At 44.3% G+C, this 24,837-nt stretch overlaps 1 protein-coding gene across 2 annotated transcripts; it reads right to left on the minus strand.

The window, feature by feature from the left end:
* Positions 1-225: 225 nt before the first annotated feature.
* Positions 226-24,604, minus strand: zmym2 (zinc finger, MYM-type 2). Of its 2 annotated transcripts, none has more exons than XM_072397456.1 (25): positions 24,553-24,604; positions 17,743-18,438; positions 17,367-17,535; positions 16,523-16,677; positions 16,044-16,192; positions 15,689-15,851; positions 13,295-13,507; positions 12,900-13,050; positions 12,297-12,412; positions 11,647-11,772; positions 11,088-11,238; positions 10,707-10,879; positions 10,451-10,616; positions 9,194-9,222; positions 8,892-9,033; positions 8,587-8,708; positions 8,324-8,474; positions 7,814-8,197; positions 6,811-6,944; positions 6,550-6,730; positions 6,319-6,461; positions 5,109-5,223; positions 4,326-4,568; positions 3,965-4,103; positions 226-3,195 (listed from the first exon to the last, which is right to left on the minus strand). In XM_072397456.1, the coding sequence occupies exons 2-25, from the start codon at positions 18,421-18,423 to the stop codon at positions 2,973-2,975; spliced, it is 4,419 nt and encodes a 1,472-aa protein (XP_072253557.1). In that variant the 5' UTR covers positions 18,424-18,438; positions 24,553-24,604; the 3' UTR covers positions 226-2,972. The 2 variants fall into 2 exon arrangements, with proteins under 2 accessions (XP_072253557.1, XP_072253558.1); XM_072397457.1 differs by lacking the exon at positions 24,553-24,604 and adding an exon at positions 23,600-23,675.
* Positions 24,605-24,837: the final 233 nt, after the last annotated feature.

The raw sequence follows: 24,837 nt of genomic DNA on the forward strand, positions 1-24,837 counted from the left end.
CACCAAAGCGTCCTCTTTGGCTCCCCCCGGATGTGCTGGGCGCCAGGGGCCCCGCACATCTGTCTTCAGCGTTGGTTTTCTTGTCAGTTTCCCCTCTGAAGAGCATCAAACTAGCTTGAAATATCAGTTTGTGGGAATCAAACTAAAGTTTTGCAGCTTCAGAGCACAGAACAGTTGCATTGTACCGAGCTTCAGGAGCCAAAACAGCATCAAGAATGAGTCTGGTTAGAAAATGAAATCATTTATTAAACATAACCGTATCAGCAGATCAGCCCACACACATAGCATCAGATTCAAGTCACAATCACTCACTTTCAGTATATACAGATAGGCACATTCACATTAGGCATTAAAGCCGCCCACAGCGTCTACTGTAGATCCAAAGCTGTGGCAGGTTGGTTCGCTGCCTCCCAGTCCAACAGGAAAAAAAAAAAAACTAAAGAAAACAGTCTGGTTAACCAGTGTCCTCTGATCCAGGGTCTGCTAACCTGCAAAGTTTAAAGGTTTCGATTTTGGGCATTTTCACCAAAAAATTCTCCGTTTAAATCCAACGCTGTTGTTCCTGATTGTTTCCCTGCAGATTCAGACCATTAAATGCAGTCGTGTGTACAAAATATCAGGAACACCTGCTCTTTAGATAAAATAAAACTCTGGGGGGGGGGGGGGGGGGGGAGCAGTGATGGAGATTGTGCACGGAGGACATTTATTAAAAATCAGGAGAAGATATGGGGTCATGAAGGCTTCTTTATCATGTGATCATCTTATTTTGATCTAATGAAGGAAGCAGAAAACAGACCCTCATGAGATTTTAACTTGACGGCAAACAAATTAATATAAAACACGAAAGGATGGTTTTTATTTAAAAAAAGGACTTTAAACATAAATAGTGTAACTCATGTAGTTGATGGGGGGGGCATCTAATGTCTGATCAATAATCTGTCACAATAAAAACCTTCGATCTGCAGTTCAAGCTCAGTAGAGTTCAGGCTCCAAATAAAATGAAGGATCATGAAAATACAGGGACAAGGGCAGAGTTCAAAAGTAGATTTTTAAGTTTGAATAATCGTCGTCCTTCATGTTTAGCAGGACCCCCGCCCCCCCGATACCCGTTAGCTGACAACAGCTGGGTGAGGGCGCAGGACTGCGGCAAGTTATCGATGAACGGAGAAGGAAAGGTCGCCCATAAACATGCCAACACAAAATGGATACAGTCAAACTAATAAAAAAGAGAAATAAATAATGAGTTTTTTGAGGCTTCTCAGCAGGCAGGCTTGCAAGCTGAGGTTTTTCCTTCTCCCAAACTCCCTCTGTGGCGACTCCATCCGAAATAACCGCCGTGTTCCAGAGATATTTACACACCAGAGCAACCCAATCTGGGCTTAGTACGCAAGTAATGCTACATCACAGGAATGAATGTTCCCCTAATGTCCTGGAAAGAAACGCAGCATGTTGTTAGGTAGCTTGTCCCCCGCGCCACAGGCAGATCTGTCAGATGAGAGAGCGAAGAAGTCCGCTGTGGTGCAAAGGTTTCGCCTGAGAGCAGTGCTGGCGGAGGAGGAGCAGGGATGAAAGCAGCCCGGTTAACGGAGAAGTGACGCGATAAGGAAGCGGCTGATGATTTTCTGCTGCTTCTGGAGCACGTCGGAGTCAGAAACGTCATCTTCAGGCAGTGACCAACACAGCAAAGACTCTACAAGGCAAGAATCATCACACTGAAGACCACGTCCAGACAAGAAAACCTGCCGTAAATTCCCTCATCGCTCCTTTAAAAGAGGAACGAGGCATGTGCTGCCGGTCGAACCCGTTCCTCTTCGACATGAATGATTTCAGATAATTTGACAAAAGAAACCAACCTCTTCAGCCTCAGAAGAGCAACCTTCTGGAGAGCCACAGCTCCTTCTGGGACACAGGTTCTGATCCGTGAACACTGTCGGCCACATTAAGTGGTTTTTTTGGATGTTTTATCAGTAATTAAACTATTATTGAATGAAAAAACAACTTTTGTCCCCTAAAACATTTTCCCATCTTCATTATTTCAAGACAAGGCGCCTTATAGCTTAAAACAACACTGCGTTTAAACACTTGATGCACTGTGTGACCCATTGTCTAAAGATGAATTGATCAGTATGTATCAGACATGATGTAATGGCATTGGTCCAGCCAGTAAAAGTTGATATATTGATGAACTGTCGTTTTAACTGAAGTTGAAATACTGACACATAAAAACACAACCAGCTGGGCTAAACATCAAGATATCTGGAGAAGCTCCAAGCAGCTTGAGTTCTGTATGGTTCTCGATGGTATAAACAGATCGGAGCCCACCTGAGCCGCTCAGCATTTCAGTAACTTCAGAACGGATCTACTTTCCTCGACACCTTCAAACACACGTGAAGTAATACTTGATGAAAGTAAGGTAACTGTGGTCAAAACTGCGGTAGTTCTGCTGGAAACACGATAAGCTGTGAGCAGCTGCTAATGTCTGCCAGCCGTGCATCTACTTTATTCTACAGGCTGAAGCACCCACTGCATCAAAGGATGTGATGTCCACCAACCAGCTGGGATTTATGAGCTTTGTGAGCCTCTCTGTGCTCGCTCCGTGTTTCCCATCCACAGAGTGAAGATGAGGAGGACACGAACATGTCTGATAACACCTTCTCCCTGTGCCTCTGAAAGCTCTTTGTGGCCTCCTGGTGGCTGCCTGTCTGAGAACTAGAAACACACGATGACCCATCAAGACACTTCGTCCTCAACCTGATTTAGTTCTGACTGTAGAAAACAATAAAACACAGCAACCTTAGTTTCCGTATGTGCCTGTTCTCTTCTTCTGAAATCAAAAGCTTTTGTCTTCTGGCTTCCTCTTTAAGACAAAGGTACGAGTTTGGGGACGTCCCTCACCAGGAGGAAACAGCAAGTCACTGAAGAGGACACAAACTATGAGATACCCTACGTGCTCCCCCAGGTCCAAGCAGCTGCTACTCCCCCCCCACCTCCTCCCCCTGGTCCTCTTCCTCCCCATCTTCCTCCAGATGTTGCTTGTCCGTGTAAATGTCCCTGACCAGGAGGACTCTGGTGAGGAGGTTCTCCAGGATCTGTCGCTCCAGTGGTGTGGAGCTGAACCACAGTGGATCACCGGGGCCGCTGGCCGGATCCGGCTGAACGTAGAAGACGTCAAGGCGCTCCCGCAATGACGGCGGGCTGGAGGGGAGGAAGGGAAAGGGAGGGGAGGGGAAAACAAAAGGAGGAGCAGCAGAGAAGAGAGAGTAAAAGGAGCAGGAAGGAAAAGGAAAGTGAGGCAAGCATGAGAAAATAAGGACAGTGGGAGGAAGGTTATGGTACGGAAGGACAGAAAACAGGGTTTAAAAAGGTGAGAAAGAAGGAAGAAAGTAACAAATGAGGGGAGAAAAGACAAGGGGTGAAGGGGGTGAGACAGAGGGAGAACTTTGAATCCATTTAGCAACAAGGAGAAACTTTAAATAACAGTTTATTTTAAGTCCTCATCTTTAAAGAGTCAACAACGTGGTTCAGGATGTGAACAGCAATAAGTTTTAATCACAGGACTTAAGAGAAATCTGATCTACGGATGCACAAAACATTGATAAATGTACATTTTATTGTTGTTTATAAGGACATTTGTGTCTGAAACAAAGGTTGATGGACTGAAGGCTGGAGACTGTTAGAAAAAGCATCGATATTAACCCTCGTAGCAGTGTATTTGTTATGCTGCCATAGCTGTATCAGATCATTTTATCCTCCAAAGGAGGAACTAAGAGCTGGAAATCACATAAAACAAGGTGAAAAAATACATCATTTCCTTCCAGAGTCACTCAATTGTTTCTGATTTTGATTCTAAATCAACTGGGTTGATTAAATATCAACTTTCTTTCAGTCAAAACACTGAAATGCTTTAGTTATTGGGGGGAATATTGGAGCTATGAACAGGGAAAGTTGGATAAAATGTATTTACCACTTGGATCTGTAGAGTTCATACAGACGACACTCGTGCTTCTTCACCGGGCAGCAAACAGAGGAGCCTCCCGAGTCCTCGTCTTCATCCTGCTCACCATCCTCCAACTCGCGCTTCCGCTTTCTGGGCCATGTTTTCACTGCACAAAAACCCAACAAATAAAAGATATTTTTACTCCTGAGAGATTAATGCTTATTGCTTGGCTACAGTTCACATCCATGTGAGGTGAAACAGCGACAGCAGAAGAATTAAACTAAAATAATTCATTGGAACCATTTGGAAGACTTCCATCCTGGTCTCTGCATCACAACAGATAGGACAGATAGGACTGATAAGAAGGTTTTCATGTGTCCAGCCTCACCGGGGTGATCCTGGGAGATGGAGGGCACCCGGATGCAGACGGTGGTCTCCTTGGTAACAGGATGAACCGTGTCAGGACCATAGACGTTGGCAAAGGAGAGGCGCAGGTGCTGCTCCACGGTGCGCAGCCCGAAGTATTTGGTGTTTAGGTAAACCAGGGAGCGCAGCAGAGCGGCGGGACTCTGCTCGCCGAGGTGCCGGCTGCTCCACAGGCTCCGCTCCTCCACTCGACCCCACAGCGAGCCTGAAGACAGCGCAACGTTAACATCCACTCCAGGAAATACACACATCCATGTTCACGGTGCAATCACAAGCATTCAGAGGGAGGCATCATCTACCTTTTTACCAGGTTGTTGTAAATACAGACAAACTGTCCTCATATAACGTTAAAGTGCAATCACAAAGTGTCAGGATGTGAACAGCAGAAGAGTTATAATCACAGGACACAAGTCATAACAGGGAGCATTTAACAGCCATGTGCCACCAGCTGGTGCTGACAAGCATACCTTATATCGCACCAGGGTGCCACTTCACAGTGTCATCATTATCAGTGAAGGATGATTTTCTTTCCAGGCGCCGTATCTTTGTAATTGGCTCTAATTTTCCACGCTGAGATCCAACTTCACACGTTATCTATTATTTCTGTGAGCACTGCTTTTGTTGAGAATCAATCACCCGAGTGAAGTTTTAAATCCCTACACACTATTTCTAGTGGGTCAGAATTAAAAAAAAGAGTCCCCATGCGGCAGTCACATGTTCAGATCCCACCATGTGCTGCACTCACCATCAGGAAGCACGCTGGGCTGCCAGTCTTTGAGCACTTTGTTCAGCTCCTGTCCAAACTGCTGGTAGCACGGGTCACTGAACAGGTCATCCTGCCGGCCTTTGGCGTGAAGGTGCTTCAAACAAAAAATAAAACCCACATTATAAAAAAGGACAAACAAATATCGATCCGAGGCTGGTCACAGAGAGCAAAACCTCAGTGTCCTCATATTGAAAAGATCATCACTGTTTATCAGGATGTGAACAGCAAATAGTTATAATCAAAGGACACGATAATCTGCGCAAAAAATTGAATCAGCAAGACCCATCCGCTGATTTTTACAACAGGAGGAAACACGGCAGGCCAAGAAAACCACCTTCAACTATTCCAATCACAATAATCAATAAACTTCCACAGAAACTGATCAGACGCAGCTTTTAAAACACAGTTACAGGGAATCTTACATTTTTCTGGCAGAAAAATCCAACTCCAGAGGACTTTAGGGAAACAGGCGCTTCCCTCTGCAGCCATGCTGCTGCTCACATGTGAGAGGAGAGGAGGGGAAAGGGTGTGCACCGGCAAAGGCTGACCCACCAGAAACACTTACTTAAACTTAGTTCCTACCTCAGAGAGAGCAACAGGAAAACCTTCCCCCCAAAACTAAGGCCTGTTCTTTTTTCTTCTTCTTTTGCTTGTTTCTATTCATTTATTTAAAAGTCAGTTTGCTTATATAATATAATATATATAATAAAATATAATAAAAAGTAGCGTGATGACATATATATGGCTTGTCTGTTTTTAGAGACATATTAGGCAAGTCATAAAGGGAAAACCTCAATAAAATTTTGATTATCTCCTCAACATATTTAGTAATAAAAAGGCTTTCTTTTAATCTATTTTATTTTTTTAAAAAGGCCCACAAAGAAGTATCTATTAGCTCATAATTAGTCTGGATTAACTGCTATGAAACCTTAAAAACCCTTTATCGGCGGATTATTTCACGTCCATGCTTTTTCTCTGTAAGTGGAAGCAGCTGATCAGTTATACCAGTGGCACATTTGCATGTCAGAACTTTCCACCTCCCCTACTCATGTTCTGGGAAATTTATCATCATCTTATGAGTCACACCGAATAAGTCAAATAGGCCTCTTTGTTGTGATGTATTGGAGCTTGCTGCTCTCTTGAGACGGGTCAGTGTGTGTGTTTGGGGTTTTACTCTCAGGCTACCAACCTGCTGGATCCCCAGACAGAGGTAGAGGATGCTGTCCGGTGAGTAGCGCTCCCCGTTGGGCCTGCAGACGTCCTTGACAAACTGGGACAGAGCCACGTTCAGCTCCTCTGAACTCAGTGCTAACAGGTTGCTTTTAGGCCGCTCTGCAGAAGATGGGAACAGACACCGACTGCCATCAGCAGACAAAGTCCAGGTGATTTCAGAGAAGGTAAAGAACTGTTTTTAGCTCACCTGGTTTGGCGCCACCTTCCACTTTGGTGTCCTCTGATTTGTCAGGGAGAGACAGTGCCCAGCGTTTCCAGGCATTGATGCCGTAGCGAGCTTTGAGAGGCAGCGATCGTCCCTCCGATGATCTGCTAGTTGGATCGGAAGAGGTGGATGAAGCCTCCTCTACTGCCTGCCTCTTGTTCCCCTGCAGCACAAACACACTCATTACACAAGTCTGGCTCGCTGGCAAAGCCAAGGCTCTACATGAAAGGTGTGTGCACATACCAGTCTCCTTGGTTGGGGTCGAGGGGTCGACTCCTCCAGCTCCTCCAGCTCCTCCTTCTCCTCGGTCAGGACTGGAGGCAGAGAGAAGCCCATATCCTCGTCCATTCCTTCTGGAACAGGAACAGGGTCCGAGGCTGAGACAGTACATAACATCCGTAGAGTTACTTTCTTATTTGGATTTCATGAAAGTAACACATAAACCTTAGATTTCAGGAAGTCTACAGTGTGGCCCATCGTTTCATTGTCATTATGATGGTGAACCTTTGCCTGACAGATCAAAGGCTACTAGCTGCCTTTAAGATGGTAAAAATGGCAGAGTTAGCCTTCAAATTTCAGCAGGGAAAGTTGTATCGTCTCTGCTGGGGGACAAGTTGAGCCACATTCATTTATAAAAGTTAAAAATATGCTCAATGATGGCATCAGTCCAGTTAATTTTCAATAACAATGTCTATAAACTTAAAATCCTGGTTGTATCAGACCCAGTCAATAACTTCACACCCCTGTCCTGACAGCGCTGATGACATCAGGTCCACAAATAACCACAGGGAAGAATTTTAATCTCAATTTCTCCACCATCAAAAGAAACCCACAGTCATGTGTTGTTGAATGAGTAAGAAGGGAGGAAATAGTCAGAGCATCACAGAGGGACTCTGGAGACAAAGTGATTCAATTTGCTCATTTCCGTGACATTCAAACTGGGATGGAACTAAATACACAAATAAAATGTCAGATAAATATGTGACTCAATGACTAAATAAGCTGAACTATCACAGCTTTTACTGGTCAACAGGAGGAGGAGGACCTGGACTCTGAATCTAATGTAAAACATGGCCTCGAACGATGTTTACATTCAGTTCGGTTTTGTAAGATTTGGATTTGTGGGAAAGGTTTTTATATTTTCTGCACAGTATTATTAGTGTTTGCCTTGAAAACCTCTGATAAAGGTTTGTGTTCCCTTGCTGTAACATTATGAGTTACAGCTCCCTGGTTGGGAGCCATTTACCTTGAGGGAAGTCTGCCTCTAGGTCCAGGTCGGGCTCGTACTTTTCCTCCTCCAGCTGCTCCTCCTCCAGCTGCTTCTCCTCCTCCAGCTGCTGCTCCTCCTCCAGCTGCTGCTCCTCCTCCAGCTGCTGCTCCTCCTCCAGCTGCTGCTCCTCCTCCAGCTGCTGCTCCTCCTTCAGCTGCTGCTCCTCCTTCAGCTGCTGCTCCTCCTCCAGCTGCTGCTCCTCCTCCTCCAGCTGCTGCTCCTCCTCCTCCAGCTGCTGCTCCTCCTCCTCCAGCTGCTGCTCCTCCTCCTCCAGCTGCTGCTCCTCCTCCTCCTCGGAGCTGTGGCTGTGCGGGGAATCCTCCCCATCGTGCTCCCGCTTCACCTTTACCGGCTTCACATCTAAAATACACAGTCATGGAGGTCGTCAATGAGAAATATACATCCTGTAACTTTAGCAGAGTAAACTGTATTCAGAAGCTTCTATCATCACGTTATCTGTTCCTTTCTTTATCTTTAATCACTCACCTGGCGTTTGGTTATCTGAGGTCGTATCAACCATGGAGAGCAGATCAGACTCCAGGGGATTAGCGGTCATTTCATTTTTCAGATCTTTGATGGTCTGAACAATCTGCTCTGCCCCCTGCAGGGTGGTGGGCATGAACACAGGCACAGGAATCTGGAAGGGACACAGTATTAAGCTTTATCAGTATTCTGATTGATTTGATTCATAAACGTCTCCTTTCTAACTCTGTGTCAAATGCATTGAAGAACCGAGGATGATGTCTTACCGGTACAGGCAGAGAGACTGGAGTGGGAGTGATCTGGGAGTACATATTCATGGGCATGGGGATGAAGACGGGCACAGGTATAGGTACAGGAACATACTCTCTCTTAACGCCATCGTCTACATCTGTGGACACACACATGCCAACATTTTATATGACAATATTTATGCATATCAGTTACTAATGGCTGCCTCCAGATAAGAAAGGACAACATATCTGATTTAAGCCTCATTGGGTATCAGAATGATGTCTAAAATCCCCATATCCTACATGAGCAGCAACTTTAAAACGTAAAAAGCTGCTCTTACCCGTCTGCAGAGGTTTGCTCTGCATGTGAGGCTTGCAGTAGGTGGCTTTGGTCAGGGTGAGCGGCTTGCAGAGTACCGCCTTGTTCTTCACGTCTCTTACCAAACCTCCACTGGTATACGCTGCAGTACTCTGGTTCACCATCTGCAACAGAGAAAAGGGGGAAATACTTTTGTTTTAACAGGACAGGGGTCAGTATGAGTAGACATTACAGATCAAATGCATTTAATCATATATGGAGTAAAGTAAATTTCACTAAATTTGACCCATTTTAAAGGGTTTCATATTGTTGGATCTTACTTACCCCAAGTTTGGCTCCTTGAACTTCTGTCCCTGTGAGAGAAAATTAAATGCATCAGATATTTTCAGTATTCGAGGCGGTCAAACCTGCAGCTTGTTGTTTTGTTCTGTTTTTAGGCAACAGAGATGGACGGAGCTTAAAGCTGGCGGAGGTGGTGATCCCAGAGCTGAATCAAAGCGTGTTTGTGTGTGTGTTCAGGGTTAGGGACAGAGCTACAGTTACAGCAAGACTGCACTATTTAATTGAGTGAGCCATACATTTTTAATGTATTAAAAACATCAATATTTGCTCGGGGTGCAACGGATAAATAAAACTCACGGTTCGGATCGTTTCGGATCAGCAAAAAAAGGACAAGACAAATAAACATAAGTTTGGTCTTTTTGTTTATTAACACTTTTAAATTATTAAATTAAATATATAAAATCATCTTAATGTGCAGAAGGCATAATATCTTCTTTTTAACATAATAAAAACAAACATAAAAAGGCAGATTTCCCTCCTTTAACTGAATTTGGCCTCATGTCTGCAGCTATAAACACACCCACAGCGTTTGTGATGCTTTAACCGGTCGGATTGTGCAACAAGGGGCTGCATAATTACCGCGGTGATGTGCGGTTGTTGAGCAGCCTTCGTTCTCACTCCTGTGATGTTGCTTCAAATACGTGGCCATGCTTCATGTGTTTCCTGTCATTTGACCCTCTCGTGCCACAGTGCCTGCACTCACGGTTTTATCCACTAACCTCTTTTCCCCATACAGGGGACTTAAAAGCTCCTCCGTTCCTCCGCTCGCCACGACCACGCTGTGAGTGGACTGAACATGCACACAACTTTTTTTTTTCATAAATCAATCCGCGGATCACATGCGTGCCGAACCGAAGATATTGATCCGAACGGATCACGGATCAATGATGATCCGTTGCACCACTAGTTACAGCCAGACTGCACTATTTAACTGAAACCACCGGAGAGAGAAATCAAATGAATGGCTGAAGTATGTCTGATTACAGCTGAAATTACTGATGATGCTGCCAAAATCAAGCTTTTATTAGAGCAGAGCAACAGTCTGAAAATGTTTTAAGTGACCACGAGTTGATACGTGGTCTTTAGGGACTGATTTTCAGTGTTACACCAACTCCGTTTGCTACAGCTTAATCTCAGTGAAAAGGGGCCAACTGAAACGTTTTCTTTCTCAGATGCTGTTAACGTCCTGATACTGAAAAAGGACACAAACGTGCACGGAGAAACACACTGATGCCGTACCCATGCTGCTGTTTTCCGGGCCTTTCTGGGTGACCATGATGGGCTCGTTCTGCTGACAGTAGAACTTCAACAGACAGTCCTGGTCACAGAAATGCTTCATTTCTTCTCGCCACATCACAGACTCCGTCAGGCTTCCCTGCACTTTACAGCAGTCACATCTCGCCGCCTGGTGGCCGAAAGAAGACCATTTCATAATGTCAATAACCTATTTTATCACACATAAACGCCGACTGTCATCTATCATAAATGAGCGGACCTTGTAGTACCAGTCGTGGAACTTCTTGGCACACCCCTCGCTGCAGAAGTCCCGAGTCAAACCGCCGAGCTGCCGGGTCACGCCTCTCTTACACAGCTGGTTGCAGTGATTACAGCTCACACACTTCAGACCGAGCCGCTTGATGAAATCCTGCTTAAATAACAGCTTACAACCTAGACAAATAACAAACAAAACAAATAAAAGGAATGGAGAAAGCTAGAAGAACAGAAGAGCAGATGATATGTTCGTTGGAGAACCAGATAACGGTCCTTAAAGATGATAAAGAAGCTTAAAAAGGAAAACAAGAGGAAATGCACCAACAACCCCTTTCCAAGCTCGACTCAGCTTTATAAAGTGTCCCAGGAGAGAGCAGAATATTACCTTCACTGCAGAACGGCCTCTTGACCCCAGAAAACTTGACCATTTCATGAAGCGTCTTCTCCTCTTGGCAGTATTCACAGAACGTCACAATGCAGTGGAGCTTTTTGTAGTCCTCACAACACGTCTTACTACAGAACTGGTAGACTTTATCCTGAAGGCAGACACATTTGGTGAATGCTGAGTCAAGATTCTCCATATCAATGCGTTTCAATTCATACCATCTTCAAAACAGAGCAGGGTTACAACTCATATTACCATTTTACTATCTTTTGGGGTCAGATTCTGCCCATCCGACAATTATTTCATTAGCTTTTTGTTCTACACAATACAACAAAATACTAAATACTGCCTCTAACCATTTCCCAGGCACCAAGTGGACAAATTCAAATACCTTGATTTGTAAGACCGACGAGTTTTACAACATGTTTAAGAAAATTAGCAATTATTTACATTAATGAGGCTAGAATTGGTACATTTAGGCAGTTTTGCATATAAAAAAGGACAAAATTACACACATAAAATGTTGAAATACATCAGATTACTGTAGAGTAACTCTCACCTCCCACTCGAGAATTTCTGGTTTCAGGCTGAACGCTCCTCGACAGTAGTTACATTTAAGCTGGATGGTGTTGTTTGTGGTGGAGGGAGGCGTCTGTCCATTGGTGGCTGTTTGTAGAGTAGCATTCTGTTTTTAAAAAGAAAAGAAAGGTTGAAAAGAACAAGAAAGGTTCGACTTGAAGCTGGCATGCAACAGCATTAGGAACTGGTTTTATAAAATGATAAAGTTGAGTTTGCTTCAAGAAAATCTGTTTTCTTGTTGGTTTTTAAATGAATGCAACATGGGGCCAATAAAGCTAAGAAAGTCACAGAATCCCACTGAGGGACTGAGATGTTCTGAGCTGTTTTCAGTCCAATGTGTCAAACAGCAAGATGAGGAACAGTTGATTTGGGGTCATTTCAAACGTCAGTAACACAGTGGGACTTCAACAGCATTAACTATTAGTAACTTTATTTTTTAATCCAGTTATTTTAAAGTCTTAATTGAGTCAATGTGGAATAAACTTTCAGCATCATCGGCTCCATCGTGAAGCACCAACAGTGTTTCATTCAGCAAAATAAAACTACCGCTGTCAATCTAAAACACATCAGAAGGACAAGACAGAGAATCTGTTTGTGTCTTTTCGCTGGAAATCACAGGAGAGTTCCCACCTGGAACTTGGTAACGCACTGTGAGCTGCAGAAGTTGAGGATATTCCCCTCTGGCAATGTGGCCTGGTACTGCGGTAATGAATTCCTCTTACAGAAATGACACGTGGGTTCTGTGTCTGCACGCACAGAAAGACAAAAGAATTTATTTCCTTACAGTTTCTCACAGTTTTTCCCGATTTACGCGATGAATGTTTAGAAACGCTCCTTTGTTTTTGCAATAATGAAAACGGATTTTTCTGCTGCTTGATATTCAAAAAGCATGCAACAAACCAATAAACCTAAATACAATCATTCTGCTGGACGCTCGTAATCGTTCTGCCACTGCCAACATTTCTCTGTTCCAAGTGAGAACATGCAGCCTCTTTCATTTCTAAGGTTTTACACGTCAGGACCACCTAAAACAATCCTCTGGTCCTTCCCAGGTATTAAAAAATATGATTAACACATCATTATTTATTCAACAAAACATAAGCAGAACAGTAGCCTCGTGTTCTTGCATTTAGAAAAACACAAATAAATAAAAAAGATACATTTTGGATGACCGAACCTGGCTCAAACCTGCTAAATTTGCAGTTTTATGGTTTGTTAACCCGTGTTACTCACTGAGGAGGGGCGTTGGTGTCAGCTTGCCTTTGTTCATACAGCTGACCGAGCAGTAGGAGCCCATGGCGCCGCTCGCTCCGAGGCTGTGGAGCACCTCGCCTGTCTTGATCAAGGTTTTGCACGTCAGGCAGCTTGCAAGTTTACTGTGGGCCTGGGTGGGAGAGCATCGTCAGACAGACTAATTACATAATGTCTTCTTGCAAACCAACATCTTTTAGATAAAAACAGCTAGTTTTCAGTCGTGGGGAAGGCTTCCTTTCACTGCTAAGAGTCACTTCAGCTAAATCAGCAGAAACTATGACATGTATTAAAGCTTTAGCCGAATCAAAAGCAATCACACAAGCTCCAAGTGTGCAAATTCTACAACTTGTGGCCTGTAGTTGGGCCAACATTACCAGCTTGTAGTCCCTGATGCAGTTCTGGCAGCAGAAGCGTTTCTGTTGGCCATCGACCAGTAAGGAGTGATTGGCTGAAGCCCGGCTGGGCAGGTAGTCTCCACATTGCTCACAGCAGTTCATGATCAGCCCGTTGGCCCGGCGGTAAACGTTGAAACATGCGTCGCTGCAGATCTTATGGGTCACAGTCTTAAAGCTAACCTCATGCCGGATCTGTGGATAGGAGGGGAGGAAAAGAACAGCTGACTAACGCAGAGTGATCACCAAAACTTAGTTTATCTGTTTAAATAACACTTAGCTCCATAAATGTGCAGAATCTGTTTATAAATACGAATATAACTCATCATGTACAGCTACTAACTTCAAGTCAGACACCCCTTACCGGGGGTTCACACCAAAAGCGTCCTGAGCGGCCAGCTGCCATTCATTTTCAATGTAACCTGGCGGCAATGAGCAGCCGGCGTTGTGAGCTTCATGAGCTTCAAAAGTTGAGAGAGGCTCAACTTTATGCAAATGAGCTGTGACGCGACGGCAGCCAGTTGGGGCCGATCTGGATTCCGAAGGCGGAAAAAGGCGGAAAAAGAAAGAGCGATAGGAAACTCATGGAGGAAAAGCTGATGAAAACCTGCGTTTCCATCGCAAATATGCAGATGCAACACAAAGAAGGCTGCCCAGAGTACGATCCATGGTGAAAGAGGGAACCGATGCATAGATTATTATATATGCCTGCTATTTGCTATATATATAAGCCTGTTGTGAGCGCCCTGAGCCACGGCTGCTGAAGACGCTTTTGGTGTGAGCCCCCGTTAAGATTGGTAAGCATGGCAGCCAAAGCAGAAACAGGACAAGCTGTAATAGGAATAAAAAGGTACAAAAGCCTACAAAGAAATACTTTTAAATGTATAAATGGCAGTATGGTGAGAGTAATTATAGTTTGCTGTTGCCAAATTAAACCATAAATAATGCCGGTGATCCTGAAAAGTCCCAAATGTGGACAGCCGTGTTTGCTCCATGACGGTGTTTCAGTCGAGCAGTGGCCACAGCCACAGGAACACAACTAATGTATTCAACTAACAAACAACGAAGAAAAAGCAGGTCTCAGTGTTCAAAAGGACTGTTTTTGCCCCGAAGAAAACTCCGAGAGGCCATACTGAGATGGTGGGATGGAGAGAAGGAAGAGAGCAAGAAAGGTCCGAGAGAGTCAACTACATTATAGCGATGCCAGAAGAGGATAAAGATAGACGAGGGAAAGATGCTGCATCACCTGAGTAGGAGGACAATAAAGTGGAGGAAGAAGCTAAAGAGACAGAGGTAATGAAATGGTTGTAAGATAAGGGATTAAATATCAAGACCAAGAAAGAAAATGATGACAAGATATGGATAGAAATGCAACAAAACTCTCCAATAAAATACACATTTTGTGTAAAATTAACTTTAAAACAAAGACTGGATGGTGAAGCCTACCTACAGCAGCTCCTGGACTACACTAAACCTCCACAGCTGTAGTTCGCCATGCTTCTTCACTCATTACAAATCCAGTTTAAAGTTCTGCTGTGCACAAAGGTTGTGCACTTGTATCTGATACTGTTAATGTCCTTTGATCAGTTTCCCTCCTCTCTTACTTTCTTTTCATTCATCAGAGCAGAACAAGTGCAGAATAACATGCCGACTGATGAGAAGATTAAGTCTGAAAAATAGCAAAATGTGGAAAACTTAATGGTCTGAAAGCGTTGAGTCAGAACTGTAAAGCTTTTAAACACACGAAGAAGAAGAAGCAGAACAATTCTACTCACATCTACTTACACTTTACTGTTTTTACCAACAGATGAAACTTATGTGGGGCGCTAAAGGCCCATTTGAGTCCAGTAAAGCGTATACGTGCACGAGTGATTTGATCCCCAGCCGTGATATCGTAGTGTTTTGATCAAACACAATCATTTCCTTTGTTCTACTGTCATGTAAATGTTCTCAGTGAGAGAGTCGCTCTGATTGGCTGTTCAGTGTCCTGCGTGTGCTTTAACAAACACTTCACAGTTAACCCAGAGGTTTGTGATGTTTTTAGCTTAATAAAAAGAATAAATGTACAAAAGAATCTACGTCATGTGCTACTTTAAACAGACACGGTGAACTCTGAGAAGCTCAAATATCTTAAAAAACACGCCTGACTGAGTCTGTTCAACACTAGAAACGGAATAATAAACAAACTGAATGCAAAAACAGATTATCTAAGACTTCCTATCCATGCAGTCATCCAGTTTCCCTGGAATAAAAACACACAAGAGACTATTGCTGGCTATATGTTGGCTTTTTGTGACTGCAGATGTCAGGGCCTTCAAACTGAAAGGTAAAGACAAGAAATAAAGCTCTATTGTTAAGTGCGCTGGACAGACTAACCTCCGTGAGCTTGCCGCAAACAGTGCATTTGGTTTTGAGGCCTGATTTGGGAGGGTTTTGCTTGCTCTCGTATGCACCTAAGCAACCAGTGCTGCAGAACTCTTGGAAAGACTCGCTGGAGTCAACCTGGGCCACAATTGTACCCTTTATGTTAGTTATGTCCCTGGAAAACACAAACACATCACACGGCACAGATGAATGCAAACGTCTACAGAAAATGTGCATCACTTGGTAAAAAAACAGTTTCCTTAATGTAAAATGTTGTGTTTACAAGTTATTCTTCTTAGGTTTTAGCTACTGTGCTTCAAAAGCTACAAGCGGAGATTGAAAAGGGCGCCTCGGCTGTGACACTCACTTTTTGCACATGGTGCAGCTCTTCTTGGGGGTGGGTTTGTGTGAAAAGGCAGAGAGACAGGTGGTAGAGCAGAACAGGTGCGTGGAGCCTTTACGTTGGTAGGCTGTTTGGCCTTTCTTCAGAGGCTTTTTACAGTTAGCACAGGTCACCTGGAATGAGCAAACAATGATTCAACTGAGGGGCAGTTTCACAAAGGCAATAAGGAATTTATTACTTTACACGATTAGCTGTCAGTAAAACCTCAGGTTTCATCATGCAAGACTTACCCAACAACAGCTACTCAGCCAAAAACAGAATTGTGGGATCGGTACATCTATAGATACTATAACTTAAGTCACTGTAAAACAGCTGCACTGTCGGCATTTGGCAACCGTGTGTTTGCTTATTTGCTCTCCAGCGGTACATGTTAATGCTTTCCTCTACACAACAAACTGCCCCTGTTGTAACTACAAAGGATCTCCCTGACCTTTGTGGATTACCTTGACTGTCCTGGGCTGTGTCTGGGAGCCTGAGGAGGAAGTAGATGAGGAAGACTGGCCAGCAGGTTTGGGCAGCGAAGTGGCCGGTGACGGAGAGTCCACCCCTGTCTGCTTTTGGTTGCGGGGGACCGACGCTGACTGAGAGATCCAAGAATCTACAGGAAAGGTGGAGAAAAATGGGAATTATCTTCATTTTAAACATTCATAGGCCAGTTTCAGTGGCCACCGTGGCTGAACTGAAGAAAATCTCTGCAACACAACTTGTTAAAGTCCTTCCAGAGACTTCATCATATTTGAAAAGTGAGCTGTTTATCAAATCAAGTCTTGCTTGACTTCAGAAGTTTGAACATTTCCTGTTTTAGGATGATAGAAGGCGCACAAGAAACCAGTGGACAGATGCAAACAATAGACAATCCTACACTGTAATAAAATATAAATATTTCCAGCGAATTCTATGTGAGACGCAGTCTCATAAGTAGAAATACTCGGGGGTGATGTCTGGGTGGAGCACACGGTAGGTGGGATTAAACTATGGACAGCGTTTGATTACAGCACAGTAGAGTTCCGAATCAGGTGGTAAATTATCCTTTCACATGGGAAAAGGTGAGAACAGATGATGGGACAGTGCCTGCAGAGACAACACGCTGCTCCGTAATGACAGAATTATGAACACACAGAATGCTGCCTGTTACATAAGCAGAAGATGCTTCATTTTTGGTGGATTCTGTTAACAGCCTGCACACTTTAGAGCAACCAAACCGAGTGTGGCGACTCGTTTTTCTCCGATTTTACCCGAGAGGCATAACGGCTGCTAAAATTCCCCTCTGGATAATCCATTTGTTACCTGCTCTGTTGTGCGTCCCCGTGTCTCCATTCTGAACGAGCTGGCTGATGGAGCCTGAGCCCCGCCCCGGGTTAAAGGAAGCGGTTGGTCGAGCAGATGGGGTGTCAGGATTGAGGCTGAAGGCACTGCTGATCTGCAGACCGTTTTCCTCTGCCTGGCCTTCACCTGCCTAAACACAGAAATCACAGAGTTTAGAGGGTTTCTCTTTAGTCCCAAAACACTAGAATAAAGGTGAAATAAATGAGCATAAAACATCTGTCAACGGTGTTATTACATTTTATTATCTGAACTGCACTAAATAAACCTGCTTTTGTCAGTCTTTACACTGTATATGAGCAGGAGTGAATGGAATGTGTTTAAAGAAGCAAATCCTCACTGCAATAACAGCTGTAGCTCCTCCCTGCAGTGATGTCACTGAGGTTATCATCAGGTTCATGTCTGCTTGGTCGTCCACTGGATCCGGTGACGCATTTACTGCTGAGAGCATGGAGCTTCCCTTCTGGCTGCTGGAGCCCAGCGTGGTGACACTGGCGATCCTGATCTCCGAGTCTGGCTCAGTGCTGCTGAGTGCGTGAGGTGAGTGAGATCCAGAGGAGCAGCCGGGGGGAACAGGTGAGGAGGCGGAAGCATCTTTCTGGCCAGAGTCCTCCTCGTCATCTATGACAATGGGCTCTAGTGACGCAACTGCAGGCTTCTGAGATGCCATGACCATGGAAGCGTTGGAAGACACAGGAGAACTGGGAGTCTTGGAAGGCATTGTTGCCGTGTTCACTGTTGCTACAGCAGCAGTCGGCTCTAGGCAGTCTGTGCTGGGTGTGTCTTGAGAGGAGGTAGAAAACTGGCCAGCCTCCTCCCCTACAAGAACCACATCATCATCATTGTCCTCGGTGCCACCCTCCTTCGGGGCTCCATCTCCTGTTACCACGGAAACCACCTCCCCAGACTCCTCGGCAGGGGGCGTGGCCTGTTGCTCTGGGGAAGGAGTGGCATTCCTGGGCTCCACCTGCTCCCCTGCCTCTTCTGCCACGACAGGGTTTGGTTCTGACTCCCCATCCATCACTAAGGCAACTACCTGGCGACACAAACAAAAGGCAGCAGGACATAATTAGGTGAAGCCAGCAATTAGGTGGAACAGGTATCCCCAGAGGTCAGTTCCATGGTTACACCTTCTCTTGGTTGATGTCATCAAACACGTTTCTTTTTCTTTGAATTTGGTTCAACTGACCCTTTAACAACATCCTAATTTGTACACTGTCCCAGATATGAGTCTTTTCACTGATTTCACAGGATGCTCTGCTCACAGTCAAAATGGATACCTTCGCCATGCTGCGGCGGTGACGTGCCTCATATAGGTCACTGGTGTCCATTCAAACTTAGGATCAGCACACCAAGAGAGAAAAATAGGTTGGTGCAACAAAAATAGGATGCAATATGTCAGCATTAGAGCTGCAACAACCCATGGATAGAAAATTAAATAAAAAAATTATTAAATGCTTCCAGTTTGTTTTAGGCAGCAGCAAAGACATAAACCTGACAACACCAGGGAGCTTTTTTACAATTAAATCACTGGTGAAACCTACAGTAAATTAAATTATCCGGTGCATAAATACATTAACAGGAAAGCTTCTCTAAAAATAAGCCAGTTTCTTTAGAAGAAGTGTACTTCCATCATTTCTTATTAACTTACTTCTGTGTGAATTATGCTATTATTGCTTTAGAAAAGTATCATGATTGATGGAGTTGAAGGATAGCGGAGGGCTTTGTGCTCCAAAGTCAGAGTCAGAGGGCAGGTGACGCTCAACAGATCTCCATCTCCAAAGCTGAACTTTGACAACTCTGCCCCTCCTCATACCCCAACTAACCCTAACGCTACACTCCTCCTCTCACCTGCTGTCTTTCCCAGCTCAGTACACAGACACTCTCTTGTTTCCCTTGGCAACCAGTGATGCTACACCTTGGTTGCCAGGGTGATGGTAAGGCCAACCACCAAAAGGACTTGTTCTCTGCTCTACATGTGGGCGCTGTTGAATTGGCCGACACGGCGCTGCGATGGTTTGGCTCCATCAGCCGGTAATGCAGATTAATGAATGGGTATGAAGTTACTTTAGTAAAGATCAACGTCACAGTTAATTGGTCTAAAATACAGGCTTCTTGAGTAGAAAGATAAACAGTTAAAACACTGCAGTCTTATTTGTGGCACATTCAGAACCAAATTCTACTGAAAGCACTTTTGGGGACGCGTGCGCACGCTAAACTCATCCGTTTCTGTCAAAATCTCCTTTTCATGTTACACAGCAGCGAGGGTGGCTGCAAGCCACATATCACATCACTGCTGACAGCTGCAGCACAGAAACACACATACACACACCAACAGATGCAAGCTCACAGACACACTTCTGTGCAGACGCCGATCTTCGTAGCTCTGTTTTTCAACCTAACAGACACGCAGAACAGGAAGAGCCTGAAAGCACCTGAACACGGGCTTTTGAGCTGTAACAGAGCACAGTCTATATCACAGAGGACGCCAGGTCACATCAACCACATCGCCTTGGCACCGCCGAGGTGGCCATTTTGGTTCCAGCACTGCTCCACAGTAGCATCTTGGGAGGACACAGGATGAGACAGGGGTGTATTCATATTTTCCAACTCTCACTTTGTCATTGTGTTAACTTCCTGATCCTCAGGTTTCAGCACGGCACATGACTGGTTAGCAACTCCATCCTTTACCCAGAATTTTCCAAATCCGAGCCCAGTTTGTAGCTCTCAAACAAACTCAGAACCAGCCGATAACCCCGACCTCCCTATGAAACATCACATGGCTACAAACTGGGACACATCGCTCTAGAACTGGTTCCAACTCCTCACAACTATTGACACGTTGAGTCTAAAGTCACGCCTAAATTAGACTTCCACCATTTCTTTCCCCAAACATTTACCAGAGGGTGCAGCCACAAAACTTCTCCAGTGCAAGATGTGGAAATTAAACTAATTTTACACAAGTTTGCTTGAAATTTAAAATAGCATTTCATGTGATGAAATCAACTAGCAGCTGTTAATTTACCCTTTATCAACTCAACATTTTAAAATGTCAACAATACACAGAAATTATGGCAAGAAAATGTTCGAGTAGTCTTTGCCATAACCTAGATTTCTGAATTAACTTAAAAAAAAAAGTGAATCGAGCTTCATTTTGGGCAATTAACAACAGACACTATGTGACTCCAATAACAAACCCTCAAGCAGTACTTTTTAATGTCTCATAAATTCTCTGTGAGGCGTTTGAGTGAACTCCAGAGTGAATGAGGAGGGCTCTGACTGTGACAAGAAAGTAGTTAATGTGAACAATAAAACCCGAGTCTCCGCATGTTTTATAGATGTTACATTAAAAAACACGACTGAAAACACCTACAACCTGTTGAAATTTTGAATACGAACACATTTTGAGAAAATACAACGGAAAAACGTCTCCTTTTTTCTTTTTTTTCGACTACTCTGTCGGCTGCTGCATGACCGAAGCTGCAGTCCCAATCCTCCAGCATCCAGCAACATTTCACATTTTAACCTTCTAAGTTTGTCTAATCTACCTGGTTACCAAAAGCTCTTATAAACCAAACTGATAACAAGAACAAGCAGCTGCAGGAGGACCCCCTGCTGCACCTCCTGTTGCCAGCATCTGGGAAAAAGATTGTCCTTGAACGCACCATAAGGACGACCTCCAACTGCCAACTATCATTCAGTGAAGTATTAATGCAAAAAGGTTTCTGTAGCATCTCATCACCTTCAGTTTTTAGGATCCAACATATTGAACTGTCTAATTAAGGAACTCAGAGGGTCCAACAGAGCAGATGGCGAGTTAAACTGTTAAACAGCAAAAAGATAAGAGCGACAGACGTTCATGGATACTCCAGTTGATTTTTCTTATTGTACGAGGCCCCTTAGACCTCAGTAGAGATGCAGGAGTCACAGGGCTCCACTTCAGCTGGTAAAAATATGTCTGACGAAAAGGTGGACCCTAAACATGGCGACTGTCCTTCACTACGCAAAGTCAAAATGTCAGCTGTAAATAAAGTAAACAGACGAAAAGAATAACAGGAGCGCTGTTGATTAGCCAATCAGCATCATCGTGGCGGTACAGCTCCACTCCTTTCTTAATACTGTCGGAAAACAACTGCATTGGCATGGCTTCGTGTCTGTGAAAACTTTAAACCAAACTGAATTCAGGTGGATATGTTGCCCCCTTGTGATCGTCTCGGTCAGAGTGGAGAAATCTGAGAGTTTGGTTGGAAATAAAGTGAAACAAGCTGATAATTCTGTGATATCAGGCCAATCCCAAGCAGTTAATTCATCAAACCTGAGGTTCACGTGTTTTTCTGGACCGTCAATAGCTTGACCAAACTGATTTGGTCAATAAAAATATATTTATATTGGACACAAAATGCATTTAAACATAACGAGATACACGGCAGTGCGGTACACCATTAGGTTAAATTCCCACCTTTAAGGATCCTATTAATATTCAAACAACCTCTGGTATTTACAGCTGTGTCACTGTGCTGTATTATCAGACCTATAAATTAAACTCCCACGCAAACATCAAGAAGATAACCGGACCAGGACCATATATTAAAAAGGTACTAAACCTTACCATACAGTAAAATACCTCATATAGTATTATGCAGTCTGTTGTGACATCTTAAAATGTCCTGTTTTATGATTAGTTTTTAGTAATTAATGACCAATTCAGTAACAAATCAACTAATTGTTGCAGTCCTACGCTCAAGTACTCAGTGTATTTTTATGCAAGAGCAAAAGAGCTTGAATTCTCACATGATTTGTGCATTTACCCTTTTTATAATCAAAATAAAATCGACTTCTTCCATAAAGGAGTGACTGGTTCAGAAGCACTGGCGTTAAACATCGTAAAATATCAACCGCCTCATTAAAAATTAATTAAAAACGCTGCACTTTTGAGTAAAAGACTGTATAAAAAGGTCGTAGCAGAGCTGATAATCTCAAATCTGGTCTGCTGTAAAACACTGAAGCTGGAAGAGGAAGAGTAGCTCTCTGTGATCATGTGACAGGAAGCAGAAAGCACGACAGAATGGCATCACAGATCAATAGGTTGTACTTGACTGTTCAAAAACAAGATGGGAGTCCAAAGCATTCTCCAAAGCCGGTGGAGCTTGCATTTAAGAAGCTACAACCAAGGCTGATGTCTACAAACTGCCTGTGTTGAAGGTAAAAACCCATTTGTTAGAATCTGCCATGGTAACCGGTGGTAAAATATTTGGACAGGAGAGCCAAAAGCACTCTCCTTCAAGTGCAACACCTCCCCAAAGCCAAGCTAAGCTGCAAAAAATAATGCATCACAGCTTTCTGGCCTGATATAACACCAACAGAGGAATCTATGTGCAAAGCAGAGGTGCTCAGAGGGGGGAAAATAGCCTGGTCTAGAGTGAGTTCAGACTGCAATGCAGAGCTGTGAGACAGCCTGCATTCACGTGGATGAGAGCAAAACGAGGACCCAGCATTAATGAGCTCTGACATGCAACCTTGCTCCCAACGTCAACACCAGGTGGACGGAGAGGTGGGCCGGCGCTGTGGAGAGACTGCCCCCCCCCCATCTGCAACAAAACACTCAACGGACAAATCAACGGCTGCGCCACATCACCATCTCACATAGGTGCTCCTCCACCTTTCCAACAGTTTGCGCATGAGGCCAAGCTTCATGTTTTATTCCAGCAGGTCGCAACGTGCAGATATGCAAACGTTTGCGCCAGTAGCTAAGACAAGAAATGACATATCAAAATTAAACGCGTGAGAATATTATATAAGTCTTATGTCACTGGGAAGTGATGCGTAATGCGCAGCCACCAGAACACCCCCACCCCCCCAAAGCCAGCTGATGGGCTAAAAAACAGCCCATTCCGGTTACTTGGCAGCAGAAAGCTCAACTAAAAACCCACAGCTGATGAGCTCTCATGGGAAATATTAGAAAACGACCACAGAAAGAGAACCAAGCTTTTTAGGGGACAGCCTGGACGTGCCCTTGATTATCAAGACGGTTTGGAGCATAAAATCCGGTCAAGGTACCCGATTACCGCGGTGACTATCCTCGACCTGATCCCCCCCCCCCCTCTCTTCTCTATGCATTTTTTCCGGCTTGATATCCGAAAAACTTGGCAATAAGGAGTAGGTTCAAAACTTTGCCCAAAAACAATGAAAACAACTACCTGAGCTGCGCAACTCTTCCATAAATAACCCGGCTGGAGGAAAGGCTAGCTTCCAAGTTGGGGTCCAGAAGAAACGTGGTTCAGGGTGTTCCGTTCCGCTCCCACCCCTGCCCTTCCTGGCGCAAACAGCCATTGGATTAGCGGCGGATCGAGGGGAGGAGAGCAGACTTGGACTGCGCCATTGTTAAAGCGCCTCTTAAAACGAACACAACTTACTCAAATGGATAATAACAGGAGCAAATGTTGCACAGGATACACAGTGTGACACTCAAAAACACAACCCCTAACGTTTGGTAACGGCTGTTTTCTGCCCATCTTCTTCGGGTTGTTTTCTACATCTTGTCGCGAGCATGACAGTGTCGTCAAAGCAGACCCGAAATTGTGATAAAACAGACCGATTTTTATGATACCTGTGATGTTGGGGTTTTAATTGGAAAGTTACCCTGCACGGAGTCCACCCTGGCGCAATCAGTGGCAAATATGCCAGGCAACCGCTAGGGGCGCCACACCCCCAACGTATCACATGAACTGCCTTCATCTGTGTCATGCGATGGTAAAAAAAAACGAGACCAGAATAAATACCAGAATCATATTTACATTAGCGTCATGGAGGCCAGAGTGAACCAGGTGTCTCTCATTAGTCACAACCAGATAAAATCTGCCCCCCCCTCCACACGCCTCCCCTAGCGGAAAACAGCACTGCCTGCCGTCCGCCATTAGGGAGCCAACTGAACAATACTGGAGACTAGAGGCGGCAGCTGCCACAGCACACGGAGCAGGGGGGAAATATGTTAAAATTAACTGTTTATTTATCCCTTAATGTGTCTCTTCGCCTCGGTGTGACTCCAGAGAGACTCCCGGGGCATCCAACCGGTGCCCCGCACAAGTTCCCGAAACTTTCACCAATTAGGCGTTAAAGTGGAATATAGAAAACGTCTGTGAAATTCGCTTACCGGAGTAGAGCTCCAAACGGTGTAGCGCCACTTTTGTGCCTTGACATTAATCCCGGGGAGCGCATGCGCACAACGTAGAATTTTCCACTTTCTGCCGGAAGATCGTCTGTTGAGGGACTGCTCACTCCGAACGGGCTACGTGTGACGTAACAATTCAGACAAAGGACAAAAACAGGCTTTTTTTGGACAGATTTTTCTATTTCTATTAAAGAACATTTTTTTCTTTGATTTGCACTCCCAAAAGTCCTTAAAAACGGCAAAGAAAAAATGTATCTAAGGTTGCAT

This window comes from Leuresthes tenuis, unplaced genomic scaffold (genome assembly GCF_036924035.1).
Source record: "Leuresthes tenuis unplaced genomic scaffold, fLeuTen1.0.hap1 SCAF_12, whole genome shotgun sequence".
Taxonomy (NCBI): Eukaryota; Metazoa; Chordata; class Actinopteri; order Atheriniformes; family Atherinopsidae; genus Leuresthes; species Leuresthes tenuis.

What these genes read in the sequence shown, in the direction of transcription:
- zmym2 (XM_072397456.1), bottom strand. Translation starts at nt 18,423, where the DNA reads ATGGATGGGGAGTCAGAACCAAACCCTGTCGTGGCAGAAGAGGCAGGG. An exon ending in CCCGGAAAACAGCAGCATGG is followed by an intron (nt 9,223 to 10,450) that starts GTACGGCATCAG and finishes TTTCTCTCACAG; the next exon opens with GGACAGAAGTTCAAGGAGCC. An exon ending in CAGTCTCTCTGCCTGTACCG is followed by an intron (nt 8,475 to 8,586) that starts GTAAGACATCAT and finishes TGTCCCTTCCAG; the next exon opens with ATTCCTGTGCCTGTGTTCAT.